General features: G+C 47.4%; 1 protein-coding gene across 9 annotated transcripts in view; it reads left to right on the top strand.

Moving 5' to 3' along the window:
- Window positions 1-24,089, top strand: part of LOC144132304 (Kv channel-interacting protein 4-like) — a 281,668-nt gene that overhangs the window by 243,676 nt on the left and 13,903 nt on the right. For 7 of the 9 annotated variants that reach the window (XR_013314769.1, XR_013314767.1, XR_013314772.1 and 4 more), the window contains 3 exons: window positions 13,816-13,878; window positions 15,890-16,143; window positions 23,798-23,870. Coding sequence is in view for 2 of the 9 variants with exons in the window: in XM_077664615.1 (XP_077520741.1) it covers window positions 13,816-13,878; window positions 15,890-15,940 (114 nt within the window). In the remaining 7 variants the exon portion in view is untranslated. Of the gene's footprint in view, window positions 1-13,815; window positions 13,879-15,889; window positions 17,034-23,797; window positions 23,871-24,089 lie in introns of those variants that run through there. The other 2 variants (XM_077664615.1, XM_077664614.1) reach the window with 2 other exon arrangements.

The following is a 24,089-nucleotide window of genomic DNA, read 5'->3' as shown; positions in this document are numbered from 1 at the left end:
AATATAGCTGCTGTTCCTTAAGCGTAATGGAGCGGATTCTAAGAGAAGGCAAACGTAGCAGGGAGTGGTAGGAAGTTAGGTGGGCGGATGAGATAAAGAAGTTTGCGGGGATACGATGGCCGCAGCTAGCAAAGTACAGGATTGTTTGGAGAGACATGCGAGAGAGCGTAATGAGGCTGATGATTGTGAATTGCCCTGAGTAGATTGTGACTAAAAAAGTCACAGCGTATGTTGAAATGTTTGTTTTTCATATCCTTCTTGAAGTGCGAGGCACCTACGATAAGTTCAATGATGCTAACAATGAGTTATTTTTTCCTCTCTCAATTATGTCTTTGCAAACCTCTACATACGTAGTGTTACTGGCCGTAAATGCAAGGACACTCTATTCTAGCGGAAAATGGGTGATATTGTATGGTAGCACGAAGTGTTCCTCAGGTCGCCACGACAGCAGAATTAAAAGTATATTGATGGCTCAAACTTGAAGGGCAACGTTATTAGCCGACGGTCGACGGCACCTCTTTAGTGGCCTAATCCGAGGTTTCTTTCCTTATCGCGAAGAGCACTGTCATTCTGAGCAGAATGTGCTAAAATAAAAGGAAGCAACTTTCAGCAATTCAATGCAGGTGAACTTACAAATGCACGAAGCGAAATCAGGAAAAAAAGGAATGAACTGCTTAGTCATTGCAAGTTTTCATAGTATTATATTCTGAGGTACGCACAAGTTCAGTTCTGACATTCATTATATGTAAATTTTTCGCACGTGTCGCAGGATACGGACATATAGGATGTAAAATTGCTGTTTCGAACAAAAATAGTAGAATGTAAACAGTTTAATTTTCAATGCACATGATTTCATCAGATGACTGATCGCTTCAAATGGGTTTTGCTTAAGCAAATCAAAAGTGTCTTGCGAGAGTAGACAAGAAAACGAAAGGCAATCGGCAACAAAAAGTTGTACTATTGGGGACAAAATTCTCCAGGACTCATACCAGGGACGAAAAGCCAATAGCTCCGTAATAAGGCAGTTGATTAAAGCCAAACTTGCGTTAGAGATAGTAGGACTCACGTGCACCAGTGTGGTGCAGTGAAAGTAAATGTACTTTGGCAGGCGATACACCTGTAAACTGATATCGCTTTTTCCGCGTCCCGGAGACATTTCTCCCCTATATCACTTGGTCGCGTTTATATTAAGCATGTAAGGCTGCATCTAAGTCGATAACGCTCAAAACTGATCAGGAAAAAGGAAATGTACTTGCAAAAGAAGCTCTCTTTTTTCACACAAGAGGCAAGTTGGAAATGAAGTTTGCAGAACGATCACCCTCGAAAGAATATACAGTTGAATTTTTTTACCAAGCATTGTACACAAGGTAAAAAAAAAAATCGCGCCCACCTTTAAAACAGCAGAAGCCACGAAATACAAAGGCGCTGCTTATTTTTGCAATCAATTTCATGTCCTACTTTGGCGATCGCGACGCGTGAGGGTTAAGGCTTTACTACCGTGACGCAGTGCTCAGTGCGGTTTGAGTGTGTTGAGATTTAAGATGGCGAACATATTTCTCTATGGAGGAGGAAAAAAGTTTTAGACGAGTGCGCCGCCACTTCAGCAGCATGGATGCGGCCATGCAAAGTTTTTGTGACCAGTTGTGAGGGCTTACGTTCCGAGAATTTTCTGAGTTTATTTGCCCTTGTAGCAAAAACCTGCTGCATGATTCATTCTGACGTCATTGATCTTGGTTTTCTTGATTAGCAATTTCTCCGTTGCATATATAATACAGCGCAGAAAATATGCGAAAATTTATAAAAGCAAACATTCTTGATAAGTATAGCGCTTGATTCAGCACAACGTGCGCTTTGGGACGTCCTTTCCTCACCAAACTTTTGTTCTTTTCAATCTGCGGCGTTAAAAAGTTGCCCTAGCACATAAATAATAAGGAAGTCATCAATCATCGAATCCAATGAAAGTATAGAAAACTTTATTTGTAGCGTTGGTTAATGGGAAATCAGTAATGACTTTATTCTGAAAATTAATTCATAAAGAAGTAGAACAAAAGATCAACCACGTGCCGCCAGTGGTATCCGAAAGCGAGGCCTACGTTTGTTGCCTACGGTGCTCTACCAACTGAGCTATGGATTTGGTTTTCCAAAATGCTGCTTTCTGGGGTATTTATATTGCCTCTAACCGAACCTTGAGAGCACTTACCACCGCCACCTTCGTCAGTTGCAGCGGAGATAGAATGTAAGGAGCTCTGCTAGAATCCTCCTATGCTACACCTATGGTATCAAGACCGCCAGAACAGAAGCTCTCCTAAAATTATTTAACGAAAAATTGTTGTGTAATTAAGGGCTCGTTATGACTTACGTATTAAATAAACCAACAAACAAAAAAATTAAAGCCTAGCAAAAGGAGAAACTCCCAGCAATAAAGGACTTTTTTTGTGCCCTGCTATAGACGAAGGTGGTGCTGGCGAACCTTCTCAAGGTTTGCTTACACGGAGCAGAAATACCTCTTCAAGCATTACATTGGGGAGCCACTGATAGAGCTAAGTTTGCAGAGGAGCGTACTAGACGTACAGAGGTCGTGCGTTCGGATCGCAGTCGCACCATGCGGTTATTTTTCTTCAACTTCCTTATCAAATAATTTTCAGCCATAAAGTGATTACAATATTAATTTCCCAATTATCAACACAGGAAAAAAGTATTCCTGTTCTTTTCTTCGTTTCGATGACTGCTGACTTTCGTGATACGTGTGTCATAACCAGCCCCTCATTTCCCTACCCTTGTCTGTTTTATGAACGGTTTGCACTTGGCAGGCTGGATGCCGAAGGCACAAAAAGAGCGTTCTTTCCCCGCTGCCGCCCTAACCGTTCTAAATGTCTGAAGATTTCCCCCTGCCACGAAGCAATTTGAAAATACCTTGGGGATAGTGCCCCTAACGAAAGAAATGAAGGCAGAAAAGTAAAATGTTGCTACGATAAGATCAAGACTGATCATGACTTGTTTCAGCGCGACAGCATTTTGATGAAAAGTGTTTCAATGATTCAGGAAAGATGAAGACCAAAGCGGACGCAGTGACTCGGCGGCTCCTCTGAAAAGACTTTCTGGTGCATTAATATCAATGCCTAAGACAAATTGACTTAGCACCTAACCCAAATTCGCTATAGTGACGGAAATGTGGCTGCATCCAGATATCTAAACCTGTGTAATAACACCGTATGACTATATAATTTGCCGCAACGACAGAGGGAATCGTGGCACTGACGTTGCCATAATGTACAAATATCGGTGCAATTTAAGCAACCCCTGTTTGTAGAAATTTCCGGAGCACCTAACTACGGCGTCCCTCATAGCCGGAGTCCCTTTGGGACGTTAAACCCCCATAAACCCAGAATGGAAGCTTGGCCGAGTTGGTGACGTATCACTTGCCACATAGCGCTTAACAGACACATCGCTACGTGGCAAGTGAACTCCATAAACAATAAAACATAAACCATAAACCAGTCTCTGCTGGTGTCAAAGCTAGCCAACATTGACGATTAGAAATTATTAGAATTAAAATATTGCTCGCGGAATTTCATTTGTTAGTTGGGTGTGCCTATTCAATTCAATTCAATTCAATTTATTTTCCAGAAAATTCTGGCGGCTGCCTGGACTAAAAGCTCTAGGTATACAGCTTGACGAGGCCCAGGCAGCCGTTACAAGTCCCCTGAACTTTGATAACACATTAATAGAAATGCTTAATAAATTCCTGGGCCGAAACGACAACATTTCAGGCAACTTGCTGTTCAGAAGGCGTTTCAACTCGCCGTCAATAAATTTTGAACCTATACTCCAAAGGCTCTCAGAAGTTTCTCCCTTCTCTTTGTCGACGTAATACTGACGCACTACTTACCGATCCCGAGCACACGCCCGTGTAGAATGAATTGCAGTCTACTCTAGACGTTGTTTTTGTTACCGGTGACCTACTACGGCAAAAGCCTCATGTAGGCGCTTTTGGAAAAGTATTAACTATAGAACGCTAATTTTAAAGTAGAAATTTGGGCGACTTGATGCATGGCGTAAAGAGTGCGTGGAGATGACTGCAGGATGAAGGGCGACAAGGACGAACCCTAATTCTCAAGTGTAAATTTATTCCTGAAAGAGCAGGCATTAATACTTAACCATGAAATCACTCATAAGAGAAAAGAGTGAAAAACTGCGTGCGGTTCAGCATTGCGGTTTAGCGTAATATTTTGCGAAAGAAGCTTTTTTGCAGGCGGACACCCCGCTGCATACCTGAAAGGGAGATTCGTGTGCCGACTGACCCAGGGAGCCAGTGACGCGCCTTTCCTTTCGTCAAAATTAACTTATTTTTTATGGTTTACGCGGGATTAACTTCTGAAGGCTACTCATACCCCTGTCACGCGGGCACGGCAAAAGCCTTTGAGAATCAGGTCCTTATGTCCAAAGGCATAGGAGTGTAGCTACATGGCACAAATGTCGCGCCTTTACCGCTGAGGGCTTCGGAGGCGAAGGCGCTCGTCCGAGGCCTTTAGAGCCCAAAGGAGCGGCCTTCGATAACATGCGATGGCAGTGCCACCGAACGTCAAAAAGTAAAAGCAATCAAAAAAAAGTAGATGCAGCCAACAATGTTTGAAAATATCTTTTTGAAAATGCCAAAGGTGTGTCTGGCTTTGCTTTTTATACTGGATGTTTATATTTTATGCCCGGATTTAAAGGAAGTAAAGTGTTGCAGCAACACCGAGTGCCTGTGGTGGCCAAAGCAATACACAAAACCTGCTGCTGTTGATGAGAGCAGCTGTTGCAGTTCTTTCCAGCAAGCAATTAGAATGAAAAAAATATGTCTGAGCTCAACGAATGAACAGAATACCCCACTTTAATTATAGAACTCTCACTTCAGCCGGTTCGAGCACAGCAGCGGGTGCTAAGCCTCAACTACTATTTCACCTTTGGGCTGCACCGTGTAGCAGCGTCGCTGCTCCTTTAAGATTTCGCTCCTTTGGTGATAAGAGGTGCGTTTTCTGGAAAGGCCTGTGAGAAATGCCGTGGGACAGGGGTATCAGGCTACGAGGGGCGGTGTAGTTAAAGTCTCGGGAAAATTCGACCACCTGAAGTTCATTAACGTGCACTGACATCGCACAGTACACGGGGCTCTAGAATTTCACCTCCAAAAAATTCGACCACCGTGGTCGGGATCGCACCGGCGTCTTTCGGGTCAGCAGCCGAGTGCCATAGCCACTGATCCAAAATCAAGTGAGTCTAGAAAATTCCAATGAACCCATCGAACGCCGGCGGCCTATTGCTCGAGTGCCGCGTTTCTACCAAAGCGTTGTCAACGCAAACGATGAAGTGCACATCTCTTTCACTACCACCACGTAGCCCGATGCACAAGTTGACGTGTCCGTTGACCCAGGGCGCCAGTTATGTGCGTTTCCCTTCCTTTCGTGACTTTTTCGCGCAGATGGAAGTTTTTGAAGACGACGATGTACGATGCACAGCGCGATAGGGTAGCAGTTTAATCCGAGGCGCGATCGGCTGCGGCGATAGCGTAGCTCTCTCGTGCGGTGGCCAGCGAAGCTAATCTGTTCGCGCGGCCACGAAATTTAAACACAGCTGCGGCAATATTTATATTGTCACCGGCGAAAATACAGAGAACAAAGCTTTTCACTCGGGCGAGGTTTGCCAACACCGCCGCGCTCGTTCTGGACAAAGAAGACGTTCGGCCACGCGCTCGGGAACACAGTTCGACCTCCAGGTGGCGCCGGCAGAAAGTCAGCAGCGTGGCATTGCCCCTCCCATCTAAGAGGCATCGACTCGATGCCGCACGCGAGGGGATGAAAAAAAAAATAAGGCGAAAGGTAATGGCGGGGTTGGGTCCGGGGCTAACGGGAATAAAACGGCTTCATTCGCGCCACGTGGACGACCTCGGACGTCGGGTGTCGAGAGGACCGGGCAGTTCCTTGAGGGAGCACCTCGTAGGTCACCGCGCTGAGGCGGCGTAACACCTGGTGCGGACCAAAGTAACGGCGAAGAAGCTTCTCGGAGCGCCCTCGCAAACGGATTGGGCTCCACACCCAGACTTGGTCACCGGGTGTGTAAATCACCTCCCTGCGGCGGAGGTTGTAACGCTCGGCGTCGCGTTGTTGTTGGCACCGGATTCGCTGTCGAGCAACTTGGCGAGCAACTTCGGCGTCACGGACAAATTGGTCGGCATCCACGACAGAAGAGGGAGTAGGATCCGGAAGAAGCATGGCGTCCAGCATGGTCAAGGCTTCGCGACCGTGCACCAAATGGAAAGGAGTGAAGCGCGTCGTTTCGTGAAGCGCAGTGTTGTACGCGAACGTTATGTAAGGAAGTATCCGGTCCCAGTTCGCGTGGTCATCGTCGACATACATAGAAAGCATATCGGCAATTGTCTTGTTAAGCCGCTCAGTCAGTCCGTTGGTTTGCGGATGGTACGCTGTTGTCTTTCGATGACTGGTGCCACTGAGTCGAAGTACCTCGTTCGTAAGTGCCGACGTAAACGGGGTTCCCCTGTCAGTTAATACGACCGTTGGAGCTCCGTGACGAAGCACAATGTTATGAATGAAAAAACTTGCGACTTCGGCGGTGGTACCACGGGGAAGAGCCTTGGTCTCACAGTAGCGGCTGAGATAGTCAGTGGCAACAGCAATGTACCGGTTACCCATGGAAGACGCCGGAAACGGACCGAGTAAGTCCATGCCGACCTGTTGAAATGGGAGGCGCGGGGGATCGATAGGCTGCAGGAGCCCGGCTGGTTTAGTCGGTGGCGTCTTCCGGCGCTGACATTCTCGGCAGGTTCGGACGTAACGGCGGACAACCGCAGCAAGCTTGGGCCAGTAGTACTTGGTGCGTATGCGCGCCAACGTGCGGGAAAACCCGAGATGGCCCGAAGAAAGGTCGTCGTGGCACGCGCGCAGAACTTCGTCACGAAGCGCAGCTGGCACTGCAAGCAGATAGACAGTGTCCGTTGGGCCGTAGTTCTTTTTGTAGAGTACCCCATCGCGCAAGCAAAACGATGACAGTCCGCGCTTGAAGAGCCGAGGTGGAGATGGGGCGATTCCTTCAAGGTATTCTATGAGGGGCAGCAGGTCAGAATCGGCCCTTTGTTGTTGGGCAAGGGTGGACGTAGTGAGAGCACCAAGAAAAGCGGAATCGTCGTCGGACTCGTCAGTGGGGCACAGGATTGGGGCGCGGGATAGACAGTCAGCATCGCTGTGTTTCTGGCCAGACTTGTGCACGATGGTGACATCAAATTCTTGTAACCGAAGACTCCATCGAGCAAGCCGCCCCGAGGGATCCTTCAGGTTCGCCAACCAACAGAGTGAATGGTGGTCGCTCACGACCCGAAACGGGCGGCCATACAAGTACGGACGAAATTTCGTAACGGCCCACAGCACAGCTAGACATTCCTTTTCCGTTGTGGAATAATTGACTTCTGAACGGGACAAAGTGCGACTGGCGTAAGCAATCACGCGTTCTAGACCATCCTGCCGCTGAAAAAGGACCGCGCCGAGGCCAACGTTACTAGCATCAGTGTGCAGTTCAGTGTCGGCCTCTTCGTCGAAGTGGCCAAGCACAGGCGTACATTGCAGACGGGACTTGAGTTCTGTGAAGGCGCTGTCCTGGTCTTGGCCCCAGATGAAGGGTTCAGAATCCTTCGTCAGGCGGGTCAAAGGCTCTGCTAGCCGGGAGAAATTGGGAACAAACCGGCGATAGTATGCGCAGAGGCCCAAGAAACGACGCAGGCTCCGTTTGTCTGTGGGCTTAGGGAAGGCAGCTACGGCGGCCGTCTTTTCGGGATCTGGACTAACACCTCGTGCGCTGACAATGTGACCAAGAAACTTCAGCTCTTGAAATGCAAAGTGACATTTCTCTGGCTTGAGAGAGAGACCAGCGGAACGTATGGCCTCGAAAACAGCACGCAAGCGTTTCAGGTGCTCATCAAACGTGTCAGAGATCACGACATCGTCAAGATATACGAGGCATGTCTGCCACTTCAGACCGGACAGCACGGTGTCCATCATTCGTTGGAACGTGGCAGGGGCCGAGCACAAGCCAAAAGGGAGTACCTTAAACTCGTATAAACCGTCTGGCGTAATAAAGGCGGTCTTCTCTCGGTCGCGTTCGTCGACCTCTATTTGCCAATACCCACTGCGGAGGTCAAGGGATGAAAAGAAGGTGGCATGGCGCAGGCGGTCTAGGGAATCATCAATGCGGGGCAGAGGGTACACATCTTTTTTCGTGACGGTATTCAGGCGCCTGTAATCGACGCAGAACCTGAGGGTGCCATCTTTCTTCGTGACGAGAACAACAGGCGATGCCCAGGGGCTCGTGGAAGGTTGGATGACGTCGTCCTGGAGCATCTGTGTAACTTGGCGGCGGATGGCATCGCGTTCTTTGGAAGACACGCGATAAGGGCGCTGGCAAATTGGTCTTTGGTCGTCAGCAACGACAATTCGATGCTTGGTAAGCGGCGTCTGTCGGACCTTGGAAGTTTCCGCAAAACAGTCGCGGAAGGAATAGATTAGGCTTTGCACGCAGTTTTTCTGACTGGCCGAGAGGTGCGGGTTCACATCAGTCGGAATGGCTGTAGCCGTCGCGTCGGCGAGGTCTGACGTGGTGGATAAAGAGCACTGCCTCGTACACTCTCCAAGCTCGTCAAAATAAGCGACGACTTCTGACTTCGTCAAATGTTGCGGTTCACGAGTAAAGTTCGTGACTAAGATTTCGGTACGACCATTGGCAAGGTCTACTAGGCCTAGGGCGACACAAGCTTGCCGAGCGAGTAGCAGGGACATGTTCGCTTCAGCAATGCCAAGAGCGCCGGTGCTGTCAGTACACTCGACTGTGACGAACTTGCTGGCTCGCGGAGGGATTGTTATGTGGTCGTCACATATGCGCAACATTACTTTACAGGGCTCGGTGGTTGTGTTAACGGCTCGCTGGGCGGGAAAAGATACCATGAGTTCCTGAAGGTTTATGATCGCACCATACTCGTGAAGGAAATCCATGCCCAGTATGAGGTCCTTTGAACAGTCAGCTAACACGGCAAAGGAGCCGGTGAAAGTAAGACCACGGATTTGGATGCGGCAAGTGCAGACGCCGATTGGTGTCACGACATGGCCACCGGCAGTGCGGATCACGGGTCCACACCAAGGCGTCAGAACCTTACGGAGTGTCATGGCTAGCTCCCTGCTCATCACAGAAAAATCAGCGCCGGTATCGACGAGTGCGGTCAGTTCATAACTGTCGACGGTTACTAAAATTTCAGCGGAAACTAATCGTTCGCAGCACGTCGGTGAGGTCGTCGGATCGGGTCGTTGACGCTCGGGCCGTCGCGTCCAATCGTCGGGTGGAGGCTGTTGACTTCGTGCAGCGGCGGCGGCCCTACCCCCGGAGGACGCCGTCTTCAGTTTTCCCGCCGAGGGGACGTGCCTCTGAACTGTCCGGAGGTTGAGGGCCGACTGGGCGTAGCAAAGCGCCTCGGGGACGGCGATCGCGACTGTCGCCGCTGTGAGGTCGGGGGCGGCACTTGAGAGTTCAGGTACTCCTCTATGTCCCGCGGTCTTTCACCATAGCGCGGTCGAGGCGCGTCCGGTGGGAATCCTCTCAGACCCATCTGCCGGTACGGGCAATTCCGCAGAACATGGCCGGGCTCCCCGCAGTGGTAGCAGAGCGGACGATCGTTGGACGTTCGCCACACGTGCGCTTTGCGGAATGGAGGGCACGGGTCCTGCTGCTGCTCGATGGGACGCACGTAACGATGGGGTGGTGGTTGTTCGGCAACGGGGCGAAACGCTTGCGGCGCCGAGGTAGGTCGGCGCAGGGCATCGCTGTAGGACATTACGTGCGGCTCCGAAAGGGGTGCTGGGGGTGGCTGCACCGCTCGCCGGATTTCGTCGCGGAGAACATCGCCTGTCGAAGGTACGCTTTCTGACGGAGCACTCAAGTGGAGGTGTCGCAGTTCTTCGCGGACAATGCTCCGCACAAGCGCTCGCAGCGCCTCATCCCCGGGGCCTGGCAAGGACGTGCAGTACTGAGCGGCCGCTACATTTGCCTGACGGCCGTATTGGGCACTCCGTTCCTGCAAGGAACGTTCTATGGTCGTCGCTTCCTTGGCAAAGGCGGCGACAGTTCTCGGAGGGTCGCGCATGAGGCCAGCGAACAGCTGCTCCTTTACCCCACGCATAATGTGCCTCACCTTTGTAGCTTCGGGCATGGCTGGGTCGGCCCGATTGAAGAGGCGGGTCATGTCCTCAATAAACATGGCCACGCTCTCGTTGGACTGCTGTGACCTGGAGCGAAGGGCAAGTTCGGCATTCTCCTTTCGCTCGCTCGAACTGAACGTGGCGAGCACCTCGCGGCGAAAAGCTGCCCAGTTAGAGAAGGACGTCTCGTGGTTCTCGAACCTCGTTTTCGCCGAGTCTTGCAGTGCGAAGTACACGTTCAGCAGCTTTCGCTCGTCGTCCCATTGGTTGAACGCGGCCACACGGTCAAAACCGGCCAACCAATCTTCTACATCCTCGAACCGGTCGCCGTGGAATGATGGTGGCGACCGAGGTGCAAGAAAGACGAACGGCGGGGCACTGCCGAAGGACTGACCTGTCTGGCTGCCAGTGGCGGAAGTCATGGCCCGAGCAGGAATCGTGAGTGGCTCAAATTCGGGTTGCAGGCCTCGCAGGCGACGGCTCGCTTTATGGACAGGTGTGGCGTCTGCTCGTCGGGGAGAAGCGTCAGGGCTATCGTCTCGGTCAGCGTACATGGGATGATACCCAGCACCTCCACCAAAAATGTCACCGGCGAAAATACAGAGAACAAAGCTGTTCACTCGGGCGAGGTTTGCCAACACCGCCGCGCTCGTTCTGGACAAAGAAGACGTTCGGCCACGCACTCGGGAACACAGTTCGACCTCCAGGTGACGCCGGCAGAAAGTCAGCAGCGTGGCAATATTATCTCGGTAGGCTTCTGAGAGGCTTCAGATAGACATCGCCTTTTTCAGGATTGCTAGTGAAGTAGTGCTTTCGCAAAAAAAGAAAAAAATACACTGATTTGTGTGCAAAATTGACGATTGTTTTCAGGAACCAAGAGCGATTAGTCCGTAAACTAATAGAAACCTTCGACATGCACACGTGCTAAAGGATCTATCAGTCAACCTTTGGTGGTGTTGAATGGTGTTGAGTTTTAACGTCTGAATTGGGTTATCAATGAAGTAACGGAGCTGTGTTGGTTATGTGCGTTTTTGCAGTTCTCCTGGATGGCGAATTTTTCTATTGAGGATTGCTGTTTTTGTTTCTTTTTTTTCCTTTTGGTTTTTTCTTTGCTCAGCAATTCATGCTTAAAATCAGTTGCTGGGCGAGTTGGTACTTCATGCTAACATTCACAGCGCAAGACGAACACGGACACGAGGGGAGACACCACAAAGCGCCGACTTCAACAAAAGTTTATTGCTGTGCGAGCGACTATATATGGTGTACAGCGGGCATGCGCAGCAAAGAAAAGGTACAATCATGAGCATCTGGTAGCGGCGCCACATCGCAAGCGAACACATCATTTTCTGCGCACGACAAAAAAAGGAAAAAACAAAAAGCTAAAAAACCTAAAAAGCAGTACGCGCACAAGAACGTCGAAGCCATAATACTCATTCCGAAATTCGCAAGATATGACGCTCCTTATCACTTAACAGCAATGATGGAGTGCTGACACAGTGTTGCTGTTAAGTGATAAGGAGCGTCATATCTTGCGAATTTCGGAATGAGTATTATGGCTTCGACGTTCTTGTGCGCGTACTACTTTTTAGGTTTTTTAGCTTTTTGTTTTTTCCTTTTTTTGTCGTGCGCAGAAAATGATGTGTTCGCTTGCGATGTGGCGCCGCTACCAGATGCTCATGATTGTACCTTTTCGTTGCTGCGCATGCCCGCTGTACACCATATATAGTCGCTCGCACAGCAATAAACTTTTGTTGAAGTCGGCGCTTTGTGGTGTCTCCCCTCGTGTCCGTGTTCGTCTTGCGCTGTGAATGTTAGCAATTCATGGTTTCCTATTAATACCTGTTCTTTCAGGAATAAGTTTTCAGTTGTGAGTTAGCGCTCGTCGTTATCCTTCGTCGTCGTCTTCATGCGCTATTTTCTACCATCCCTTAGTTTAATTACGGAAGTACACCTTACCTCAAACTTTGCAAGAATGTGAGAATTATTCGGTCGTTCTTACGCGGAAGCAATGGCGATGCTTTACAAGCACAAGGCGACCCGTTTTCTTCTTTTTTTATTTTTGTACTAATTACATATAGTAGCTTTATTGAGTACAAATGGGACTTCAAGAACTTAGTCCACCGAGTTACAACAGATTTTGTGCCACGGGAGCGGAAAATGTCCCGCAGCAGGAATTCACGGATGACCGAAGATGTGGCACGCTTGGAGCTTGAGCTGAAGAAAGCAACCAAGGAAACGCTCTTCACCAGCCTGCTCTCCTGAGATTGCGGACTACGCCAGATGCTACGGGACAATATCAGTAAATCTAAAAACTAGTCTCATAGTGTGCACTTTAAAATTTTCTTGTCTCATCTCGAAGGAAGAGCTAGCGATATCTTTCGCCTCGTAAGAAATCGGTCCTTGGTTTTCGTATTGATGCACGGCTGTACACGATAAGGTAGAAATAGCAAAAGCGCTTAACCGGTGCTTAACCAATTAACTGGCTAACAGGTCCGGCAGTGATGTCGGTTTCCCATCACAGTTTTCTTTCTGTGATGAATCTTCTCCGATCAGTGGCATCTGTGTGACTAAAGAACAGGTGTTAGCTCTTCTGCTCAGCTTAGAAGATTGGACAGGCGCCGCCGCAGCACAGGTCAGCAGCTTGGGTATATTGGCTACTCATTTGTAAGGAACAGCGCTGGACAGAACACCGTGCGCGGCATACGGAGGTCATGGGTAAAATATCACGTTGAATTGTTGCTTTTTCTTCCTCTTCCTTACTGTCAACCATAATGAGAGCAGGGCACTAATTTTGAATTACTAAACACAAGAAAAAAAGAGCGTTTTCTTTTCCTTTTCTTGATTTCCATTACTTTCGGGTTCCTTAGTCATCATAATCAGCTCAATCGTGCGCACTGCAGGACAATGATCTCCCCCATGTCTCTACAAATAACCCTGTCCTGTGCCAGCTGCGGCAGCCCTATCCCCCGCAAAATTCTTAATCTAATCCACCCTCCTCACTTTCTGCCGCTCGTCATTTGCCTTCCCTTGCCGGCTCTCCAGCTTTATTCATACGCTGGTCAAGCTTGTTCTAAGGTATGGTCAGCGACCACTGTTCTTGTAAACGAAGCTAAAGCTGCAGTGCCGAGGCACGCCCGTTTTGCCTACGCAGCGGACTATATCCTTCGTTCCACTGAACAGTTCCCTCCCAGAACGTTGTGTTTTCGTGAGACTGGCTACTTAAGCCATATTTCTATCGTAACTGGCACTCTTCAACGCTAGATAGTCACGGCAAAGAGAGTTTGATTCGAACGGATTTCCTGGGCAAGTTCGCTTATAAATACCATAGATGCCGGCAGCTACACTAGCGACGGCACAAATCAACCGCGCAGCATGCAACGTGGTAGGTGGGCAGGTGAACTATACTCCATCCGTATTATCGGCGGTGTCACATAGTTCCCTATAGCTTATTTCATTACCAAGCAAAATTGCCGCCAAGCTTCAGTTTTTTTTATTGTTGCTGTAAGCAAAATTTGAAGTCATCATATAATAAATTTAGCGCACCGAGGCAATGAAATTATAGCAATTTTTGCTTTACGTATTTCAGAAACTGGACCTCAACAATGACGGCGTGGTCACATACGACGAGTTCATTGAAACATGTTTACTGGTAAGATACCTTTTCTGCTCTTTTGTACGTTCTACTTTTGCATCTTTCATCTCTAAGTCTGGGTTACTCTTGTTCAACATGACAGAACGCGGTGATGTGACTGCTCTGAGTGCAATTCTTCCCTTTGCGTAAGAACGCTAAGGCGGGCTAGTTGCTTCACGCTTTGAAAATTAAAGGAACGAAAGGGCGCGGAATAAGGCGACAAACACGCCTTCCCTGTATATGTCTGTTTTATACGTGTCTTAGCGCTTGTGTCACCTCTAGAGCGTTCTTTTCGGTGCCTGAAATTACTAAATCGTTTTTCCTCTGCTTCTTACTGCCCCTCCCATTGCTCTTCTGATTCATGCAATGTGCTTTCCTGTGTTATTGTGTTATTATGGTTTTGTTATTGTCGCCTTAGAATTAGAAGGGTCTGTGCCAGCGTAAATGGCGACGGCCGTCTGTCAGGAGCAAGCGCCAGGTAGACCACCAGCCACGGTGGGCAGGTGCCAACCCGCCGCAAGGCTACGAACTAAGTATGCTGCCTATACGAGGTTTTTAATATATCTCGGATATAACAACCTTTCGACTGTTAACCCTGTATAAAACGAAGTTTAGTGTGCAAATTTCGAATATAAGGAAGTTTGGGTGCTAACATATTGAAAGGATCCGCCTAGGATCGCTGAGGAGTTTCTCTTGCACCTTTTGCTCCGGCCGATTGAAGGGCCCGCAGTGTATTGCACCTGCAGGGCCTGCAGTAGAGGTACAGTCTTAGCCAAAGGTCTTAAGGCCACAGCGTTCAGCTGCCCCGAAATGAATGCGCCTGGAATACTCCGTGTAGCGGATCATTTAAAGCACAAGTCAAGCAGGAAGCTTCTTTGCCGCAAGAAGAAATTTTCTGCTAGCATTTCAAGGTCATCCGGTATTTAATAATGCCGTAATGGCTCTGTTATGCGGGTGAAGCGAAAAGCCTTTGGCATTAATACTTTTGACGAAGACTGTACCTTGCGACCTCTTGCTTTAGCCTTCTCGGGTAATTTGTTATTAACTGTCAATAAACTGTCAACTTCAAATTCCTGAAAAAATATTCAGTAGGCTTGCACTGAAGAATTCCTGTTTTAATAACGATGCACCCACAGGGCAGGCGACTGTTAAGATAAGGACATTAAGCATGTCTTGCACAGTCAAGTTGAAATAGAATAAAGCGCAGGTCTATGTAACCCTCAGCTGGGCGCAGGTAAGTTCTATAGGGACAGAATGTGCTTCAGCCGCTGTGGCTCAGTGATTATGATGCTCGGCTGCTGACCGGAGCGGTGCGGGTTCTATTCCGGCTGTGGCGGTCGCATATCGATGGAGGTGAAATGCTAGAAGTCCGCGTACTGTGCAGTGTCAATCCACGTTACAGAAATTCAAACCCCAAGTGGTTGAAATCATACGAAGCCCTCCACTACGCCTTCCCTCATAGCCTGAGTCGCTTTTGGACGTTACACCCCCCTAAACCAATCCAAACGAAACCCGAGTTTGCTACATGTTTTGTTCGGCAGTGCATATTTTTGTATCCTACATGTTCATGGCAGCTAAGATGTCTTAAATTTGTACTGTTGTACATCTGTTTTTCAGTGCGGAGAAATGCTTCTTTCTTGTAATGATGATAACGGCGTCCTATTTAACGAAAGTGTAAAACTTATAAAAGATGTATTGAATGCGCCGCGCTCGTTGCCCAAATCTTCCTCTGTGTGCCTCGGCAACGAGCTTTACTGAAATATAGAAGACGCTTCGAAAGCTTCATGTCAGGCTGTACAGAGTTACACCTAGCGATATACGCAAGATGGTGCCTTGATATTTTATTTAGTTAACCGTTTTTTCTGATACCTCCTTTGTGTTCACACATTGGTATCGTGTTATTTTTGTTTTGTTTTTTTCCTAGTTTTATTGTACTGACATCAGTGTTAACGTACGCTCCATGTCGCTTCGCCGTGCAAAGTGCTTGCCATGTTTTCACAGTGCTGGCCGTTCCCATGCTCCCTTGCAGGACGAGGACATCGTCAAATCCCTCAGCGTCCTGGACACCGTACTAGACTGAAAGCTGCTCTTCAAAGGCCAGCTCGCCTTCAACATCATGGCTGCACGAAACCACTTCAGCCCATATTCTTGATCACTTCTGTTTCTTCTCGAACTCTCTTCACTGAGCCATCAATGGCCATCTCCTTGTGTCTCTGAGAACTCCACTTCAAAACCTTCCGTAGCTGAGACTGCTCAGAGCTGCAGCACGGCAAGCAGTTGATAGTGAGTATTACGAACAGCTTTTGCTCGTGATCGTCACAGCTCACCTGTCTCTGCACCCGATAGCCAATTGTACTAAGTATTGCAATGGCAGATTTTGACAATGAACATATGAATAGATGTGCTATCAAAGGAGCGGAGTAAGCAAAAAAATTGAAATCTCGTGTTGAACAGTATGTGAATAAAGCCACCAACCTACATTCTTTCCTTACATTTGGACCTTTTGATTATTAATTGACTGTATCCACAGCGCCGATTTAACGTTTAAGCAAACGGGGGGGGGGGGGGGATGTAACAGGTAATTTTCATAGTGGTACTTTAAGGACGTTAGAAAAAAATCGTAAAATCCAAAGAAATTTATGTCGCTGCGGTCTTTGAAACTGCTGCAGCGAAGAGCGGAAAATAACGGGTGCTAATGTAAAACATCTACCAAAAACCAGCGTCAACGAAGACGCACGACTAAAAGGCGACACACGCAAACACTGTCACCGGACGACTTGACTCTGATTTATTTTGCTTGCTCATACGCCTGCTTGAACCCATTTTCTTGGGAAAGCACACATGCAACTGAGAAAATCAGGTCCGGTCATCATTCCATCCTCGGTAAAGAGCACAACTCTTTCTCTGTGATAAGGACAGACGTATCACATACCCAGGAAATCTGATTATTTTTCATTAAAAATGCCTAAACCAGTTCTCGCTGTGCCTGAATTTCCCCCTGCGAATAATTCTCGTGCGTTGAAAGAGGGGCGATCAATTGCTGAACTCCTTGGAATTCAAAGCATAAGTTGCTCCCTGTGACCGTTTGCAACATGTTGGCCTCTTCCCTGAGGCGTCTTCCTGATGTATACTTTCTCGCAGGACATGGGGATCGAATAAACAAACCCCACCGCACACTTTGTGGACTTCGTTTGGTGTTCGGTCTTGCAGGCTTGTTCTCTTTCACCGCCAGAGATGCGGGCGCAAAGACCAGAAAGATTCCGGGGGGCTCGAGGCACCAGTGTCCCAAATAGTGTCCCAAAAATTTCTTATGAACCAATTTTGCTGTGAACCAATTTTTTCGGACACTATTTTCAGCCCATGGAGAAATTTTGAGGTTTTTTGTCGCTTCTCTTGGGCTGGTGGAATGGTCTTCAACCTTCACTTTTTTTGGCACAGTTTCACAACACAAAGGACCAACAACTAAGACGACGAGAAACCGGAAGCTTTTACTCGGACCACCTGCTCGGCAATGCTTTGTTAAATAACATGCGGGCAACATCTTTTTCAGAGATTTCATGAAACACAGGTTCGCAATGCTGCGTTTAGTCAATTTCGAACGCAGATTCATGCGACAAAAGTGCCTTTTGAGTCCTTGGAGTATACTTCCAACACACCTCTCCGTCAGGTAAGAAATTCAGGTCTAAATCAAGGAACCTAATGGTCCTGTCAGAGGGTAAGTCTTCGGTAGAAACCATGTTCTCAGAAAAAGGAACAAGATGTTTTAAAATGTGGGCAGCAAAAGGAGCTATCTTGTCAGTTTATTAATTCAAGATAAGCGAAAAATCCTCAATATATCTAACCCGCTGACAACATGCGCGTCGTGAAGTGCTTTCCGCAGAGCTGTAAACTTTGAGAAGAACACGTTACACTGAACTGGCGCAAAACTCGAGCCAGTAAATTTCAGTTGTTTTTATACAACGTTATTGTCACCGCGCTGTACAATGGTGGTTTTTAGACACACTATGATGAGCTGCAAGACAGACTGGAGTGCAGCTCCGAGTCGCTGGATTTTGATAGGACATGAATAACCGACTCACCCAGCAATTCACGCTTCTGAACTGCTATTCGTGTACCCCGGACTCCTTTCTGCGTGTGTTCTTTTTCACAGATGCCTTGCCTTGCGTCAGAGAAATCGACTCCACTACGTGTAGGGCATGTGTTGTTCCCATTACCTCAAAATTAGAATTCACCTTTAGAAATACGCCAGTTGTTCGCGTCCCTGCAACTTTTTCTAGGACACTGGAAACGCACCTGAAAGATTTCGAAGGCGGAACTATATCATCAGCATAGGCACCTGCATGATTGGCTATGTCATTTGTGCCTCCAGGTTTAGCGTCCCTTGACGACTTCAAGCAAGCTTTTCGCTGCATCGTCGCCTTTTTGCGCTCCTGAGTAAGCTGTACTGGAATGAACTTCGACGAATTCTGCCCAAGAAACTCAAAAAGGAAGAAACAGGTACATCGGTCATTTACTTGAACGGAACCTCTCTTTCGAGAGCTCTTGACTACATTGTGAAGATGGGGCCAAACTTCAGCCTTGAACTTCACGAGGGTGTTGTTAACGGCTATATGGTTTAACATCGCTAATAACGGAACTGCTCAAGCACAGGGCAAAGAAAGGAATGTACAATACAGGCGCTCGTGGTTCAGCCTTGAACCAGCCTTTAACCACGGGCACAGAAACATGAGATTTTGGGAGGTGTGGTCAGAGGGTCCAGAAAAATCCCATCAGAAGATAGGAACCACTGTGTCTCGGAAGATGTTGGCTGCTTATTGAACACGTGGGGTAGCGAGAACCTAATAAGCAAGGAGCTGCCTCTCTTGATCGCCCACTTCGAAGAGATTGATCTCAGGCTTCTTCAAGCGGATAAGGAAGGCAGATTTGGTTTGCTTCTATCTTCTGCGTTCGAGACGAAAGTAGGCAAAATATAATATTTAAGCCTCCAGGTTTAAAACTTCGTAAAGCGAAGGCGTTAGCATTGCGCCTTCTCAATGAGTTGAAGTTGAATAATCTTTAGATCAAAGTCCACAAATCCCCCCCAAAATTTTGCGTGTCTTCGTCACTGCGGAGACGCACAAGCCCGGCAGTCCATTTAGGGTCATTATGGCAGAGGAGGATTTCTGCAACGTGCGTTCAAGGGACATGTGCCATCGGATTCATTTGCAGTGCAGAGCTTAGTTTCCTTTGTGGGGAGCCTTAGGAATGAATTTTCTAGCGCCAAAGCTGCTATCTTTGCTGAAATTGATGACTGGTTTTATTCAGTACCATGACGTACATTTAGAAGAGTGGTCGAAATGTTCGAGAGTAAGAGGCTGCTTGTTTTCAGAACGATTGCGGAATTGCACTCGGAATTGCACTTGGAGCTCATCATGGCTTGGTAAGGTCCACCACTGTGCAGCACAGAGAGAATAATGTTGTGTAAAAACAATCGAAATGTATTGGCTCTAGTGTTGCGCCTGTTCTGTTTAACGTGCTCTTCACAAAGTCTGACTGAGCGCTTCAGGAAGCACTTCAAGACACGCGTGTTGTGAGGTTTTTAGATAGAGCAACGATTTTTCGGTTATCCCGAATTTATCATCTGACCAGCCAACTCCTGTGGCGGACCAAATTGTTATCGCTTGTTCTAAGAACATGGCTTTTATGAAAGCCTTACACTCTGACAGGACTTTAGGTTCCTTGATGTAGGACTTAAGATTTTATCTGAAGGACACAAGATATGGAACTATGCCCCTAAGTCTTTTATCTCATAAACCTGTACACTTTAAATTGGCTAAACGCATCACTGCGAGACGTGTGTTTCATGAAGGCTCTGAAAAAAAAAGTTGCCCGCATGTTATGCAGCAAAGCCGTGCAGAGCAGGTAGTCAGCCTAAGAGCTTCTGGTTTCCTGTCGTCTTTGTTGTTGCCGTTGCTAAAACTTTGGCAAGGTCGCAGCCCATTCCACCAGCCCAGGAGAAGCAACAAAAAAACATTGAGGGGATCCATACATCCGTAAAATTTCCCACGGGCTGCATGAAAAAAAGTAACGAGAAATTTGGTGTTAACTTGGTCGACCCTCCTAAAATTTCTGGCCTTTGCGGCCGCATCTCCGGCGGTGAAAGAGAGCAAGCCTGCAAGGCCAGCCACCGAGCGAAGTTCACAAAGTTTATTTATTTATTTGGAAATAGTGCGGCCTCAAGGAGATCAAGCAGGTGGGCATGTCGTACAACCTTTTCTTCCGATTAACATAAATTATACACATTCTCTTGCGTTTAACATGTGAAAGACAACAAAAGTGAGCAAGCACGCGTTTCAGTTTTGTAGAATGATCTTCACGTAGTCTCAACAGAAATGAACTTGCATGCGCTACTGGTCAGAATAACGATAACCTGATGAAAGTACGAAAAAATTCGGCACAGAATGTCACGACGCGAATTACAGCAGCAGCGCCTGGTCAAAATTGTTACTGGAAAAAATTTAACAGCGGAGACCATTCCACTCACTAACTGTACGAGAAAAAAAGAATTTTTATACAAGTTAGGTCGGGTATGGAAAGGCAGCAAATTGTGAGCATAACGGTGCCTCGACGCGCAAGGCAGGTAACGTTGAATGTATGGCCGTCCGTGAAATTCCAGCGACTCGTCATACATCGTGAAAAGAAATTTAAGTCGTGCTATAGTTCTTCGCGATTCTAAGGTAGGAATATGGTTTTCAGCCATGAGTTGTGACGGGGAATCAGTGGGCCTGAACTTGTTGAAAATGTACCTCGCTGCTCGCCTCTGAACCATTTCAAGTTTATTTTTATGCTTTAGATGAAAAGGATCCCATACTATGGGTACATACTCTAATTTCGGCAGTATGTGAGCTCTGTAGGCTAGCAGTTTCAAATCAGGAGGTTCTGTTTTATGATGCAGAAAGCCGAGTTTTCGGGAGGCAAATGCCCAAAAGTTATTAATGTGTTTGGACCATGAAAGAGTGTTTGTTAAAGTTACCCCTAGGTATTTGTATTTTGTGACTTCCTTTATTTGAGTATTATTGATGCAATATGAAAATGAAATTGGCTGTGGTTTGTTCGTGACGCGAAGTAAACCGTTTATTTTAGTGTTTAGGGTCATAGACCAAGCCGTGCACCATTCATTAAGTGTGGCTAAACTATTGTGCAACTGAAATTGATCGCCACGGCCGGTAACTTGTTTAATGAGCAGACAGTCGCCCGCCGACAATCTGATGTTAACATGAGGATGAACGGCACTAGTTGTATGATTAACATAGATTTAATAAAAGAATAGGTTCCAGTACGCTTTCTTGGGATGACGTTGCGCACACGACAAAACGTACACAGGAAAAAGCAGAAGATAACAGATAGAGCACTCCTTCCTTGACGCACTCCGGACGAAACCGGTAACACATTGGAGGCATGGCCATTTACATCCACGAACTGAGTGCGGTTGGGAATGTGTGGTGGGAGTTGTTTATTCGATCCCCATGCCGTGTGAGAAAGTATACATTGTGCTGACTGGGCAATGCCTAAATGAACGCCTCAGGCACCAGGCGAACACGTTGCAGAGGGGCACAGGGAACAACTTGGATTTGCATCCCAAGGAGTGCAGCAACTGATCGCCCGTCTTTCAACGCACGAGCATTGTTGGCAGGGGGAAATTAAAGCACTGCGAGAACTGATTGAAGAATTTTTAAACAAAAGGAATGCGCGGTCCTGCATCCGTCTGTTCTTATCACAGAGAAGGAGTGTCGCTTATTAACGGAGAAGGAATGACGACCGGATTTGATTTTTTTCATTTCCATATGGGCTTGCGCAAGAAACATGGCTTCAAAAGCATTGAAAAGCACATTTATGAGCATAAAATAAATCAGTTGCAAGTCCGGCGACAATATGTGTGTGTGCCGCCTTCTTGTTCTGCCTCTTCATTTTCGCAGGTTTTTTGATAGAACATGAATAACCGACTCGCTCAGCAATTCACGCTTCTGACGTAAAACACCGCTTGTTTGACGATCTCAACAAAATACTGCAACCGGTAGCGCTAGGCAAAATGTTTTACGTCACATTTCGTCTGCATTGGGCGCCCTCTGTTTTCCATGTTCTCTTATTCGTTGCAATCGGCACTGTGTGTGTTGCTTCTTTTTCGTCCCTATTCGTGCGCTGTTTTTTTTATACGTGAATCATTGCCTCGGGGCATCAGTGGGCGAAGGTGTGAAGAAGGTTGCAGTAATGATTGAAGAAATGAAAATAGATTAGCTGATTTTCTGAAGTCCAGTAGACAGCAATGGTATGGACCCTGCGTGGAGGCAGTATATGAAGGAGCGTGGCTCGCAAGAAGACCCGCCACCTTCAGGTGCCGGATCTTTGTGGCAGGGTTTGTAGCTGGGCAAGTTGGTTTGACATTCGGAACAATCTGAACGCACAGCTCAGTTTTTGTCGCGTCCTCTCTTCTTGCGTCGTCTGCCAGCGGGAAGTTTCCACAGATCTGTTTGGAGAGTTAATCGTGCTGGTGCAGACTGTTCGAAGTTCGATATTTCAGTGAATGTCATGCATTTTCTTCGATAACTAAAATAAAAGTGTTTTAATTGTTCTTGGTTATATATTTGCTGAATTTTAAGAAAATTATATCATATCATATCATATAATTTTAAGAAAATCACTTTGCTCTGGTACAGTAGGTTTTCAATAATACGAAAGATTTTTTTTTTGCATTAATCGTAGACAATTCTGGCAAGTTTTCACCTACCGTGCGACGGCAGCGGATAGTCATGACCATGTAGCGCTTCTCTGCAAGGCGACGAAAGGTGCTAGTGAAGCCGAGGCGCCCAACTGTTGTTTCGCCATGAGAAGACTTGCGACGGTTTACGAGAAGACTGCAGAAAGTCTTCTTGTAAGCTTTTGGGAACGACGAGAAAGTACGCGGAATTGTTCTTCACAACGATGCTATTTTTCATAGAGAAAGAGGGCAAACCCCGTTTAAGCGCTGCTGGAGATGAAGAAGCCTTCGCTTTAAGATACTGCATGAGTCATTTAGATCAGAGTCCGAGCACTGGTGCTGTGCGAAGTCCTGTGTGCTTCGCAATCCCAAAAAAAGATGTCCTCATCGTCCTGTTCTCGCGGCTTGTCGACAGGGGCTCGTGACAGGCAGTCGGCGTCAGAGTGCTTGCGTCAAGATTTGTAGACGGTGGTTGTGTCGGGCTCCTGGAGGCGCGGGCTCCATTGAGCGAGGCAGTCGGAGGGATCATCCGTACTGGCGAGCTAGCACCACGGAGTCGTCGCTGCCACAATGCGTAGTTTTCACTGACCATCTTGAACTGTCGCCGTAGAGGCAGGCGCGGGATTTCGATTTAGCACGGGCAAGGGAATCCTTCTCTGTCGTCGAATAGCCAGGCTTCAGCAGAGAACCACTAACCAAAGTGATGTCAAAAAACATGTTTTGGGGCTTTCAAGGAATTTGTGATTTGAAAATTATGGTGCACGATAAACCTGACAGTGGCGATGATTCCACTATCAAACACGCTGCTAAGAGAGCGTGAAAAGCAGTGCAGTGGGTTCTACAGTGAATGCTCTTGGCTCTAGAATTTTATGGCACGTTTTTTCAGAAAAAAAAGAACCTAAACCATGTCAGCGTGCAAGCCTTACAATGCGCAAGGTGCTTAAAATACGGCCACAAGGCAGGAGCTCCGTCTGAATGCTATACTGACGCTCACGGGAGCCCCAGCAAGCATAGGGCTTCGTTCTGGCGCGACATCTATAGGTGTTTACGTAATTCAAGTATTCAGTAACCGGATGAACCCCATACGATTCCACTACTCTGGTTCACAGCGCATTTATAACAATTACAATTCCTATGTGCGTATGAGACAGAATTGTCTGCGAAATGACGTCGTTCTAACATGCAGAATGTAATGTCTCGCAGGATCCCGGCCTTTTTCTCAAGGAACTTTCCCGATCATCCTGTTAACCCGAATAGGACCAACCGGACCACATTTGTAAGCAACTGTGTTAACATATCTTATTGTTTAAATTTCGTAGTTCTTCCAAGCCTCTAGTTATTGTGTTTTAAAATTTTCAAAACTAGAAGGCAGGCGTCAGCGGAGGTAACTGCACTATAGCGGTAATATTGTTAATTGCTTTACGTGCCAGCTAAAGTTTTGACGTAGGGGCAGCTATTCTGCCAAGTTCCGCTGAGAGGCATTTAAGCTTAACAG

This window comes from Amblyomma americanum, chromosome 5 (assembly GCF_052857255.1).
Source record: "Amblyomma americanum isolate KBUSLIRL-KWMA chromosome 5, ASM5285725v1, whole genome shotgun sequence".
Taxonomy (NCBI): domain Eukaryota; kingdom Metazoa; phylum Arthropoda; class Arachnida; order Ixodida; family Ixodidae; genus Amblyomma; species Amblyomma americanum.
Note: the sequence above shows the minus strand (reverse complement) of the source record. Positions and strands in the feature narration are given on the sequence as shown.